Here is an 11782-nt window from a genome sequence, read left to right on the forward strand (position 1 = left end):
CCCCACTTTGGGTACTAATTTGGAATTTTCCCAAAATCCAGAAAAAGACAAGTATTTTAGCACTTCATTTAGAATATAAGTATGTCCATTGGACTTGAAATTCCATAGTCCATTTTTTCTCCTAGAAACTCCCAGGAAAGCAGCAACTCCGCGCTGCTATACTTCAGGAATCAATCATCATGCCAATTCTCATTGAATTGCTGATAATTTTGATCTCAACCTTGGCCCTGCTATTGCCCATCTCTCTCTACCGATCACACATGTCCAAAGACCGTCACGATGTACCCGAAGCTGAAGGCGGTTGGCCTATCATCGGCCACCTTCCTCTGTTCAGCAACAAGGACCTGATGCACAAAAAGTTGGGTTCCATGGCCAACAAGTACGGACCAATTTTCACCATAAGATTAGGCTCTCATCGAGCAATCGTTGTGAGCAGTTGGGAAGTGGCTAAGGAGTGTTACACCGTCCACGACAAGGCCTTCTCCGATCGACCGATGATCAACGCCACAAAAGTCATGGCCTTCAACGGTGCCATGTTCGCATTCGCTCCTTATGGGGTATACTGGCGAGAGATGCGCAAGATTGTGACAGCTGGGCTCCTGTCGAACCACCGGCTTGACTCCCTGAAGCACATACGAGCTTTCGAGGTGGAGACAGCCATAAAAGACTTGTTCAAGGCCTGGATCGAAAAGGGTAGGCCCAGAAGTGGAGTGCTGGTGGAAATGAAGTCTTGGCTAGGAGATTTGATGCTCAATATATAGGCGAAAATGGTAGGAGGAAAAAGATACTGTGGTTCGAACGCTAACTGTGATGACACCGAGGCAAAGAGGTTCCAAAGGTCAATCAGGAGGTTTTTCTATCTATACGGAGTCGTCGTGTTGTCAGATGCCATCCCAGCTCTCGGCTGGTTGGACTTAGGTGGCTATAAACGATTGATGAACGAGACCGCAAAAGAGTTGGATGTTTTGGCTCAGGGGTGGCTAGAGGAGCGTAGAAGGAAGAGGTTGTCCCGCCCTGGGGGCGATGGAGAGCAGGATTTCATGGATTTGATGCTGAACGTCGTCGAAGGTGTGAAGTTTTCAGATTTTGACGCCGATACAGTTATTAAGGCAACTTGTATGGTGAGTATCTAGCTTACAATGTTCTGAAACTAGAACTGTGTGCATAAAATTTGATCTGAGATCATGCTAATGCATTCTCTAATGCTTCTTTTTCATGAATGCAATTCTGTTGGAATTGTCATTTCATCCATAAGCAGCAGAAGTATAGTACTTTTGGCAAAATCCACTTATAATTTAATGATAATAAACTTATTTCATGTTCACAACTTCACATGTTTTTCGAAGTACAGTTTGATCATATCAAGATTTTGCAATAGTTTTACACCGGTAATAGAGAAACATTTAAACTTGTGTGAGCTATCTACTTCTAGGACTTACAGAATCATAATTTTTTTTATGGTCAGTATAAATTTTTAGTTGCTGTAAGAAACTCCATAGGAAGTTGTAAACAAGGAGACATGAAGAACGATGCTAAATATATTAAGATCGGTCTACTAACATAGTAAACTAAGATATACCGCTGATTGCAAATGGGTCTTCAAATATCATTTAGTAATCCAGTTTTAGTATCTGGCAAAAGAAAAATACAGTTTTAGTATGTTCATCTGAAGCAAATGCCAGATGCTCCTGAATAGATTTTTTTTGTGCTCGAGGAGCGATTGCAACCATCCGATTTAGGAAAAGACAGTATTGTGACCGATCGGTACCCATCAATTTTCCTACCTAGCATTATTTGGCCTACTTCTGTTCTTAACTTGACAAAATAGTTGACAAGTCAGAAGTTTACGTCTTATCTGTAACGACATCTGTCCACTCTTCAACACAAAGAGACGAACTCTTGACTGCTTTTGAAAGATAGCGTTAATTGTATCATTATCAACCATGAATTCTATTCCGCTGGACGGAGGAGATTAGTCAGAGACCAACTAAAATGTCCAAAGTAGAAAGAAAATGGCACAAAGCGCCAGATAACTTTGTACCTCTTAAGTAAGAATCCATCGCCTAGGCAAAAAGGTTTGGACTCTTTGTTTAGCTAACTGATAATTCCCGTTACTGAGTTGTGCTAAAAAAGTCTTAAAAAAAATTAATATGATATAAAGCAGTTAATATATAGTAATTAATCCATCACTCATTATTTTAAGATTTTGAGTAAAGGTAGTTTAATTGAATATGATGACGAGTTCAGACTTCAGCTTTTTGAAGGTATCGAATTTCTGTGCGCTATTAACAATTCCCCATCTCACGTTCCATGAGATTTATATTATGGAAGTGGAGTAAGATGATGAATTAGGCTTCAAACTAAAAGGACGAAAACACTTTCAACTTCAGCAACCATTTGAGGGCAAATAAAAATTTAGACTACTTATTTTAAGTCTGTTCTTCTTCGAGATGCAATCTGTGTGAAATGTTGATCTTTCGAATCTAGTTTGATTTAAGTTCGTTTACAATTACTTTGTTCAAATCATCTGAATAGGAGACATGATACATCAAAATCATATTAAATCTAGTCCATATCACCATCATCCGACATCTTCCAACCTTTCCATGTTAAAGCAATTGAGTTAATCCCATTTCCTTTTGGATATAGAACATTATAGTAGCTGCGACGGATACTTTGGTAGTGGGCACCACCTGGGCGCTATCGCTGCTAGTGAACAACCGCCGCGTATTGAAAAAGGCGCAACAAGAGCTGGACACCCATGTCGGCAAGAGCAGGCATGTGGAAGAGTCCGATGTGAAGAACTTGACCTACCTCCAAGCCATCGTCAAGGAAACACTGCGTTTGTATCCACCGGCTCCGATCGTCGGTCTCAGAAGTTCCATGGAAGATTGCACCTTCTCCGGCGGCTTCCGCATTCCTGCAGGTATGTGGCCCTTGCGTGCTAGCAGAAATCGATAGCATATAGGACGTCGATATATAGTACGATCTCTTTGGCATTGAAAAATATACTCTAAAATCGAAGTGATAAATCGGGGCCAATTCATGAAATAAACATGCAGTCCATGTCTTTTTTCATGGGGTCGTGAATGGACCACGTTGCTACACAGGATTATGGTCGGGTCTAGCAGCAGAAGTCTAGACCATAACCAATCACGATGTTGTAGAAAAAGTTTTTGGATTAGTTTTAAATATACAACTTGTGGTATCTTCTTCTATACAATTCATATACATTACCATTGATTTGGGTAATTAGTAAATTTTTCAAATCACAACTACTCGTGCCAACTTGATGGATGTGAGTTGTGTAACAATGAGTCACGTAGTCTTTGTACCATGTCAAAATCCAAAAACTTTTTATGTCTTTAAACTCAGAATTTGAATCTGTCGATTGATTCAAAAGGGCAAGTCCCCTTCCTAACTTGCCAAAATTTCTCTGTGACTTTAACCTGCATCTTCATTCCTTAATATCTGTGATAAATTTCCCCGTGTTTGCACTATTTCTAGAAAAGCCCATGTACTGTGTCAATGGTTAGGTACGCGTTTGCTGTTCAACTACTGGAAAATACAGAGGGATGAGCGAGTATGGTCTGAAGAGTTCGAGCCCGAGAGGTTCCTCACGACGTATGCGAATGTGGATGTGAGAGGTCAGAACTTCGAGCTCATCCCCTTCGGCGCGGGGAGGAGGTCCTGCACCGGAACCTCGCTGGCTCTTCACACAATGCACCTGACCCTGGCTAGCTTGCTGCAAAGTTTCGAAATCAACACGGTCTCGGACGAACCGGTGGACATGACCGAGGGCCCTGGCTTGACGAATTTGAAGACGACCCCGCTTGAGGTTCTGCTCATTCCGCGCCTTGATCAGAAGGCTTATGAAAGAGACGAGTAAGAGAGTTTGTAGTCCCTTGACTATCGTTAGCACTTTATTATGAGGGGAGCCACAGGCTCCACTTTCTCTAGCAAATCAAACTTGAATGTAAATATTTCCACCTCAGTGGCTAATAAGGATTGCAATTAGGAACAAAACAAAGACTTTCGATTATATTACACTTGAAGCCAATTGCTTACATAATCGTTTTTAGTTATATTGATAGGGTGTGTTTGTTTCGGAGAAAACTTCAAAATAAAAGACAACGCTTTTTGGGAAATTCTTTTTCAAGAAATTTTTTTCGCCTTTTCAGGTTAAAAAATTTATTTTCCTAACTTTCAGCATGCATATTTTCTTTATCCGTAAAATAATTTTCCGTTGACCGATCATTTTCATAAAACCAAACACGTACCAAGCTCAGAAAATTAATTCGCGAAATTTTTTTTTTTCGTTCAAACAAACACAATCTTAGTTTCCAAATTGTCATCGCATCAATGACCAGTTTCAATATTGCAGTGGAAGGTATTTCGGGGAAAAAACAATCACAGCATCTCCTTCTAATAATCTTCAGTTGGCCTCTCTTACCCAATGCAATTTTTTATTTATATAAAAGGAATGGTGAAAAGATTAAAAAGTCCTTTTGATTTTTTAAAAAAAATCTCCTAATTTTTTCTTTTGCTTGCACTTTTTCAATTATATTAAATTTGCACATTATTTATAAATCTCTTCTAAACTTAAATATAATCAGATTATTCTTTTTATTGTTGGAACTGCTTGTCATTGTAAAAGAACTTGATAAGAACTCGCAGTGCAAGAATAGACTTATAATCGTAGAAGTCCCAAATTTAGCATGAATAATTTTCAGGTCATAAAGTATTTCTTTTTTCAAAGTAAAAGAAAAATCATAAAAAATAAGATTTTTATCAGGACTACCGTCCGTATAAAGAAATTTTTATACATTCACCGATATGGATGAATGCGATCGCACTAATATTTTCAACTACGCAGAACACGCATCCAACGGTAGATATGTAAAAAAGTTCGTTACCCTAACAGTAGACGCAATAATAATCCTTAAAAATAATGACACTTCTAACATAATAGTGAAGATTTTCTTTTTCATGTGCAGTGACATAGATGATTTGCAATATTCGATTGGAAGAGCTAAGACTAAAGTATATCTTTATGTCTCTAATCACCACGACGAGGCCGGTCCCTCTTTTAATAGACTCAACTATTGAATATGAATGAAGAAATGGACGTCGACCATATAAGATAGGGTTGTTGCTTTTTTATTTTCCTACTTTCGTACCTTTCGCCTTTCCTTTGCTGCAGCGCGGCTGTTGGACCGATTGGGCATAGACAAAAAAATCATGCTACATACTTTCGAGTACGGGCTAAAGCCTTACGTACATCTAGTGTCGATCATATTCACTCTAGTACTGCAGTGCGTAAATACAAGCTCGAATTCCTGTGAATTTTGACTCTAGTGTTTGGAAAGGGTACGGTCGGAGTGGGCAAAATAACATTGGCTATAGATCACAATCTAAATAAAAACTTTTTTTTAACTATGAGAGGACAAGTAATATTACATGAAAAGGATTTGACATTTCAAGTGCAATATGTTTTCGTAAATGTGTGTAATTTCTTTCTTTGCATAGAGGGACCTACTTTGTCACATGATCCTCGAAACTCTTACACATTTATAAGATATGTTTTTATACTTCTATCTGCCTGTCAAATTATTATGAAATGTAATAAGAATAGGCAATATACGCCATTTAATCACTCTTCTCATGTATGGAAAATTATATATCGGACGTAATTCCATGATGTCTCACCGATTCCAAGTCAATTCGGTGGCACGGATAGAACCAAAGTTATGTTTACCACATAACTGAGCTTTCTCTCCTTCTCGTATATTCATTCTCTCCCTGGCGGAAGGTCTTGGTGATCATATTACAAACTGCACCGAGTCGTTCGCCAGGATCGGGTACGTGATCTTCTTGTAACACTCCCACGGCATGCTCGAGTCCACAAGCGCCACCACCAGGATCTGCAGCTTCTTGGCCTCCTGGATCACCGACGACGACTTCCGCTCGATGTCCATGACCACGAGGCAGTCGGGCGGCTGCGTCGGCCCGAAGCAGATCTTCTTGTTCCGGGACCGGAACTTCTTTGAGCTGCAGCTGTCGGTCTGGAACCCGCCGGTCCGCCACAGGGCGTTGCCACTGGGGGAGTAGCACCCGATCCGCCGCGTCATCTGCTCGACGATCTCGTCGAAGAGCGGGTTGGTGTTGACGAACATGAAGCGGCCCCGGTGGCGGACGATGGAGCCGACGAAGTCGCAGGCGTTGCGGAGGCAGACGAGGGTCTTGTCCGAGTCGATGATGGCCATGCCGTTGCGGCTGCCGTAGGTGAAGGGCTTGAAGTTGTGGGTGGCGACACGGCGGCCGAGGTGGGAGTTCGTGCTCAGGAGCTTCTGGATGACGATGGAGTGGAGCGTCATGTTTTGGAGGAGACTTGTTTGGAAGTTCGGGGTGAGTTTCAGGATTGGAGAGTGAAAGGGAGAGAGTGTCGCGTGGAATTCATGGCTCGCGGAGCTCGGGACCCGGCAGCTGCGACCGGCGGGGGCTCTTGGAAGCAAGAGAGAGAGAGAGGGAGTGTGGCTCCTGACGGGCGCCGGTGGATGCGGAGGCGGAGGCGACGTGCTGGAGGTGGCGGGTCTGAGCTCGGGACGCGACCGCGGGCTCTTGGGAGTGAGAGAGGGAGAGGGCCCGTTTGGTTCAGCATTTGGAAGGGGCTTTCGGCCTCGAAAGCCCCTTGGCCAAATGCTGAACCGTTTGGTTCAGCTTTTCGAATCCGAAAAGCCGAAAGCTAGCATTTGGAATGCTAAAGCCTATTTTTCCCTTCCCAAATTGCCCTCACTCAAATTTCAATATTCCGATTTTGCCCCTGTTACTGTTCATCTTCCTCACCGCGAGGGTGGTCGGCGAGGGCGGATCTGGGCGGCGAAGGGCCGGCAAGGGGCCGGCGAGATCACCCGACCCAGGCGACGGCCTCCTGGGGTGGGGCGACCGCCCGGGTGCCGTCACCTGGGTCGCGCGACCCCGTCGCCTGGGTCGCCTGGGTTCGCGCAACCCAGGCGACGGCGCCCGGGCGGTTGCCCGACCCCATGCGACCATCGCCTGGGTCGGGCGACCTCGCCGGCCCTTCGCCGCCCAAATCCGCTCTCGTCGGCCCTTTGCCGGCCACCCTCGCCGGTGAAGAAGATAAACAGTATAGGGGCAAAATCGGAATATTAAAAATAAAAGTTGTCAAAGCCCTTTACAAAAAAAAAAATTACCAAACATTATTTAGGCCAAAGTAGTTTTACAAATTTTTTTTTACCAAACACCACTTATATTTTTTCAAGTGATTTTCACCTAAAGGTATTTGCATCCTCCAAATAGCATTTGAAAAGCCGAATCAAACGCATGAGAGTATTTTGAAAAAAAAGAGAGCGGGCTTCCTCTTTTTCTCAGAAGATGATGTAGAAGACAGAGGAGAGAGAGTAGTGTCAGTGAGGGGGGCTTCGCGCAAACGAAGGGAAAAGAAGACCAGCAAGTAATGAAGAGAGAGAAAAGATGCAAGCGTTTTGAAGGACCACCTAATATTTTCTCGGGTTCTTTCCGGTTACCATGAATGCTTAAGTCAACGTGAGATGGAAGAACTTGGGACTCTGACACCTCCTCCTCAGTTTCAGTTTCTGGTGACCCACAAACGGAGACTGACAGTGGGCTCGCACGCCTCACAGAGTCTTCCTTCCGGATGCTGCAAAATGCAGGGCTGCCGGTTTGACGTTCAACACCAGTTGTTGAAGCGGTCAATAGGACTTATGACAGATGTTCCTTCGGAGCTTTTACTGTACCTCTTTTCCCTTCTCTTTGAAAAACGACGAAAATTTAAAACCAAGGATACAAAACCCGAGAACCCTTCACTCCATCGTTACACGTAACTCGCCAGACCTCTTTCAAACACATACGCGCGCACGTAAAACTTCTCTAGAGTTCTGAAGAGATGATGGGAGGGAGATGTTTTGAGTCCCAGACTCCCCATTTCTTCAAGATCATTCTGTCTGATGCCCTTCAAGATGGAAGACTCGTACTCTCTCTCTCTCTCTCTCACTCACAGTGTCTTTGCATGGAATGACCTTTCTTTATTCAACCATCATGCATTTTTAGTATGCAGCATGGGTTAGCATCCAATTTCAGGTAAAAGTGTTTTGTCTTTTGGGACCAGCACTTGTCACATAAATTTTGTGCTTCCATGTTCATCATGAAACAGGGGATTCCAAAGAAATTCGTGAGAAAATATGGGAGTGATCTGCCGGACTTGGTCTTCCTCCAGGTAGCCAGCGGTGACGCTTGGGAAGTGGAACTGGTGAGGGGATACGGCGGCGTTTGGCTCCGACGAGGATGGCCGGACTTCGCGAAGCACTACGCCATCGAACAAGGTCACTTCCTAGTGTTCAGATACGAAGGAGGCTCTGCGTTTCGCGTGGTCATATTCGACAAGAGTGCTTCGGAGATCGAATACCCCATCATTTCTGATTTGCCAAAAAGGGAAGAAAATGAAGGGGACACGTTAGCTGAAGCATTTGAGGGTCAGTCCGATCAGACGCGAGAGCTGCCTTCATCAACATTATTATCTCCACCTTTGAAGAAGAAGAAGAAGAAGAAGAGAACGAATGAGCACTTGAATAAGCAGGCAGTTGGAGGTAACTCTTGAATTTGCACTCTTTATTGGAACATTATGAGCCACTTAAACATTTTTGTAGGAACGCTAGTTATATCTCAAGGCACAAGACTAATGTGCTAAATTATAGTGAGCGTTTGAGGAAGGTGGACCATACACATATATGTTATCTTATAGAAGTCTGTCAAAACAATTTTATAGTAAATCAAGCATTTTCCGAGTGTTGATTAGACCCATTTTAGGAGTCAGATAATGTAGCAAAGGTTGACAGAGAGCTACGCCATAGCTACTATAGTTTTAGTCATAACAGGATTTTCAGGGCAACAAGGCTTTTCCCGCAACCAAAAGGTGCTATATCTAATTCATCTCTACCCGATCTTTAAGCTGTTGTATTCATATGTTGTAAATTGCAGGTGCTGCAAGCAATATTGTCTATGATGTCAATGCAGGCCTCAAATCTGGCTACTGGGGAAGATGCCGTCCTTTCAAAGGCAGTGCAAAATCGGAGGCCTTAAAAAGAGCTGCTTCTTTCCAATCACCAAATCCATTCTTCTTGACTTTAATGCAACCATCCCTCATTCACCACTCTTTGGTAAGGGGAATAAAGTCAGTAAGCTCCAGCTAATGCCAAAGAGTCAAGAGTGATATTTGAATCATCATTTGATCTTATCAGTAACGACATTGGTATTGAGATTCTTTACTAATACTTATCAGCTAACAAATGATGCGACAAATGCTGATGGAAAGTAAAATCATGGTTAGTTTGGTTAAAAATACGATGTGGTCTTGCCGGCATAAATGAGTTTAGGCAACTAGAGTCTTTCTCTACTGCTATTGTGTTGCTCACCATTCAAAAATTGTCAGTGAGATGCTCTGGGGTTAAAAGTTCTTGAGTGGTCTTAAGAACAGTCAAGTCTATATGGATCATCCGTTTGCTACATGATATTGCTATTGAGTGTTGAAAATGGTCTCACTTATTTAAACACTCGTACTATTTCTTGTACCACTTTTTTTTAAATCAGCCTTAACATATATAGCATTACTTTAAAATATATAAAAACTTTCCTTTACCATATCTTTCATAGAAGTATTTCGTCTACATGCCATGTTGCAGAATGCACCGGCTAAGTTTTTCATGGAGCATATTCCCAGTTATAGAAGCGGTGGAGACATAGATCTATACGTGTCCAATGAGAGATTTTGGTCGGCCCGGTATAGGTTTGGGATATACAGCCGAAAATTACAAGTCAAAATCAACGGTGGCTGGAAGCTTTTTGCGCAAGACAATAATCTCAAGGTAGGTGATGTTTGTGTGTTTGAACTGACGACGAAGGTTGACAGAGTTTCATTCAGAGTCTGTCATCTTCAGAGCCAACCAAGACGCAATCGAACTCGGTAGGTGACAAGTCATTTGCACACTAAATTTGTATTACTCGTTATCTAATGATTTAGAGGTTGTTTATGCGATTATCTGCTTCACTTTGTATCTTCTGTTTGGATACGATGCATTTAGTATTGGATTTTTATTCAATCTTACTTTTGTTAATAAGTCCTTATTTGGCGAAGCTATTCAAAAGTTTAAGTTATTAGATAAATGTACGATTTGGTTCCATTGATTGTTATAAAACCTGGAGCATTTTTTCCAACCAGGTTGTTGAACTAATTAGTTTAGTCCAACCCTTGAGCTTGCATTACTTTTAATCAAACACTCGTCAGCTACAAATGGGCACGATCCATTGCGATCCTTATGATTTTGGATTTTGATGTGCAACCCTTGTTTTTCTTTTTACCTCTATGGGCGAGATCAGTTCAAACAAAAGAAGCTTCTCAACTCAAGCTCCAAACAAGCTCAGGCGAACCTGATGAATCTGAGTATGGCCAGGCCAAAAATGAAGAACCCGCCTCTCGTGATCAATCCGCAGGCAAAAGTATCAAGGTTGAACCAGGTAAAAAAGCTTCAGATCCAAATGTAGAAGATTAACATTAGAAGAAAACAATATGTAGACAATATCTCCACAATGATGCTTCGCTCTAATATTCAGCCATGGAAGTGTTCACGCTGCCCAAGGCATGCAGTCACGGCGATGGGGAAAGCACCGGCGGAACAGTTTCTCCAACTGGTATGACATCTATGGAAGCTGCAAGCAAGTTTCGCACGAACCGACCATCCTTCCGAGTAGTCATTTGCCCGAAACACTTGTGCAGATCTACTCCGGTCAGTGACAATAGCAAGTATATTTTTCTGTTAGTAAACACATGCTATGCATATAGAGAACAAACTATTTTGAGACTGCAAGCAAGTTTAGCACGAACTGTCCACCCTTTCGAAAATCGAATAGTCATTTGCCCCTAAACACTTGTTCGGATGTACTCCAGTTTGTTTTGTTTTCTAATGGACCAAATCAAGCCGATCTCACAGCCGTTCGTGGATTTCAATTTATCTAACGCACAGATGGTCTGCTCATAGATTGTACCGGCCGGCTTCGTCAAGAGGTACTTAGAACACAGCCACATAAAGGGGACTCTGAGAGTTGGCCGCAGAACATGGCCGATCAAGCTCTGTGTTTATCCCCAGCCCACCTCCAATAGCTTCAAGAGCAAAATCTCCGCAGGGTGGTTCAATTTCGCAAGGGACAATGCTCTTCAAGTGGGAGACATCTGCATATTCGAGCTCCTCAGTTCGGACCTCATAGTCCTCAAAGTATCCATCTTCAGGTACAGCATCGACTAAGTTACACCGATGATGATGACCGGTGTACTCTCTTATGCAGCGTCCCGGGACTGTAAGCCAGTTGCTGTTCGCATACAATGAGAATATGCGTACAAGTTCCTTTGATATGCCGAGATTTTGAGAAAATTGGGTCGGATAGTTTTGCACATTTTAACCACGAAATGTATTTTGAACGAAGGTGTTGAAAAAGAACAAGCGGCAAGTATGGTTCAATAACCTCTAAAGAGAGCAAAAAGTAGAAGAGGACACACAAAAAATTGCTGCTGAAAAACTCTCGTACTTTTACTCAACAGATCACAAGCCTATTGAATAGGCATAACATTGAAAACTACTCAGCAAGAAAATAACAACAGGATAACAATAACAAAGACCCACTAACATATCCCACTAACTAAAACGTGTAGAAACAAACCCCTACAAACTAGGACTCCACTATTACATTATTG

The 11782-nt window shown here is 42.5% G+C and overlaps 2 protein-coding genes and 1 pseudogene across 2 annotated transcripts; 2 read left to right on the plus strand and 1 right to left on the minus strand.

The window, feature by feature from the left end:
* Positions 1–4098, plus strand: LOC115665958 (cytochrome P450 CYP82D47-like; annotated as a pseudogene).
* A 1724-nt stretch (positions 4099–5822) lies between these two features.
* On the minus strand, positions 5823–6403 carry LOC115682558 (ribosomal protein S2, mitochondrial). The gene has a single exon (XM_030606816.2). It carries the CDS (start codon positions 6375–6377, stop codon positions 5823–5825), a length of 555 nt encoding a protein of 184 aa, XP_030462676.2. The 5' UTR covers positions 6378–6403.
* A 973-nt stretch (positions 6404–7376) lies between these two features.
* On the plus strand, positions 7377–11510 carry LOC115668662 (B3 domain-containing protein Os11g0197600-like). The gene is made up of 6 exons (XM_056319062.1): positions 7377–8627; positions 9019–9197; positions 9720–10000; positions 10414–10551; positions 10648–10820; positions 11073–11510. The coding sequence occupies exons 1-4, from the start codon at positions 8177–8179 to the stop codon at positions 10466–10468; spliced, it is 966 nt and encodes a 321-aa protein (XP_056175037.1). The 5' UTR covers positions 7377–8176; the 3' UTR covers positions 10469–10551; positions 10648–10820; positions 11073–11510.
* The last annotated feature ends 272 nt before the right edge of the window (positions 11511–11782 follow it).

The sequence above is a fragment of the Syzygium oleosum genome, unplaced genomic scaffold, assembly GCF_021117445.2.
Source record: "Syzygium oleosum isolate NSW1041296 unplaced genomic scaffold, Sole_v2.1 Sole_v2.01, whole genome shotgun sequence".
NCBI classification, from domain to species: Eukaryota; Viridiplantae; Streptophyta; class Magnoliopsida; order Myrtales; family Myrtaceae; genus Syzygium; species Syzygium oleosum.

Excerpts from the sequence above, each read along its gene's own strand:
- LOC115682558 (XM_030606816.2), bottom strand. The coding sequence starts at position 6,377 with ATGACGCTCCACTCCATCGTCATCCAGAAGCTCCTGAGCACGAACTCC.
- LOC115668662 (XM_056319062.1), top strand. The coding sequence starts at position 8,177 with ATGTTCATCATGAAACAGGGGATTCCAAAGAAATTCGTGAGAAAATAT. Across the intron at positions 8,628-9,018 it reads GAATAAGCAGGCAGTTGGAG|GTGCTGCAAGCAATATTGTC; the intron begins GTAACTCTTGAA and ends TGTAAATTGCAG. Across the intron at positions 9,198-9,719 it reads CCCTCATTCACCACTCTTTG|AATGCACCGGCTAAGTTTTT; the intron begins GTAAGGGGAATA and ends GCCATGTTGCAG.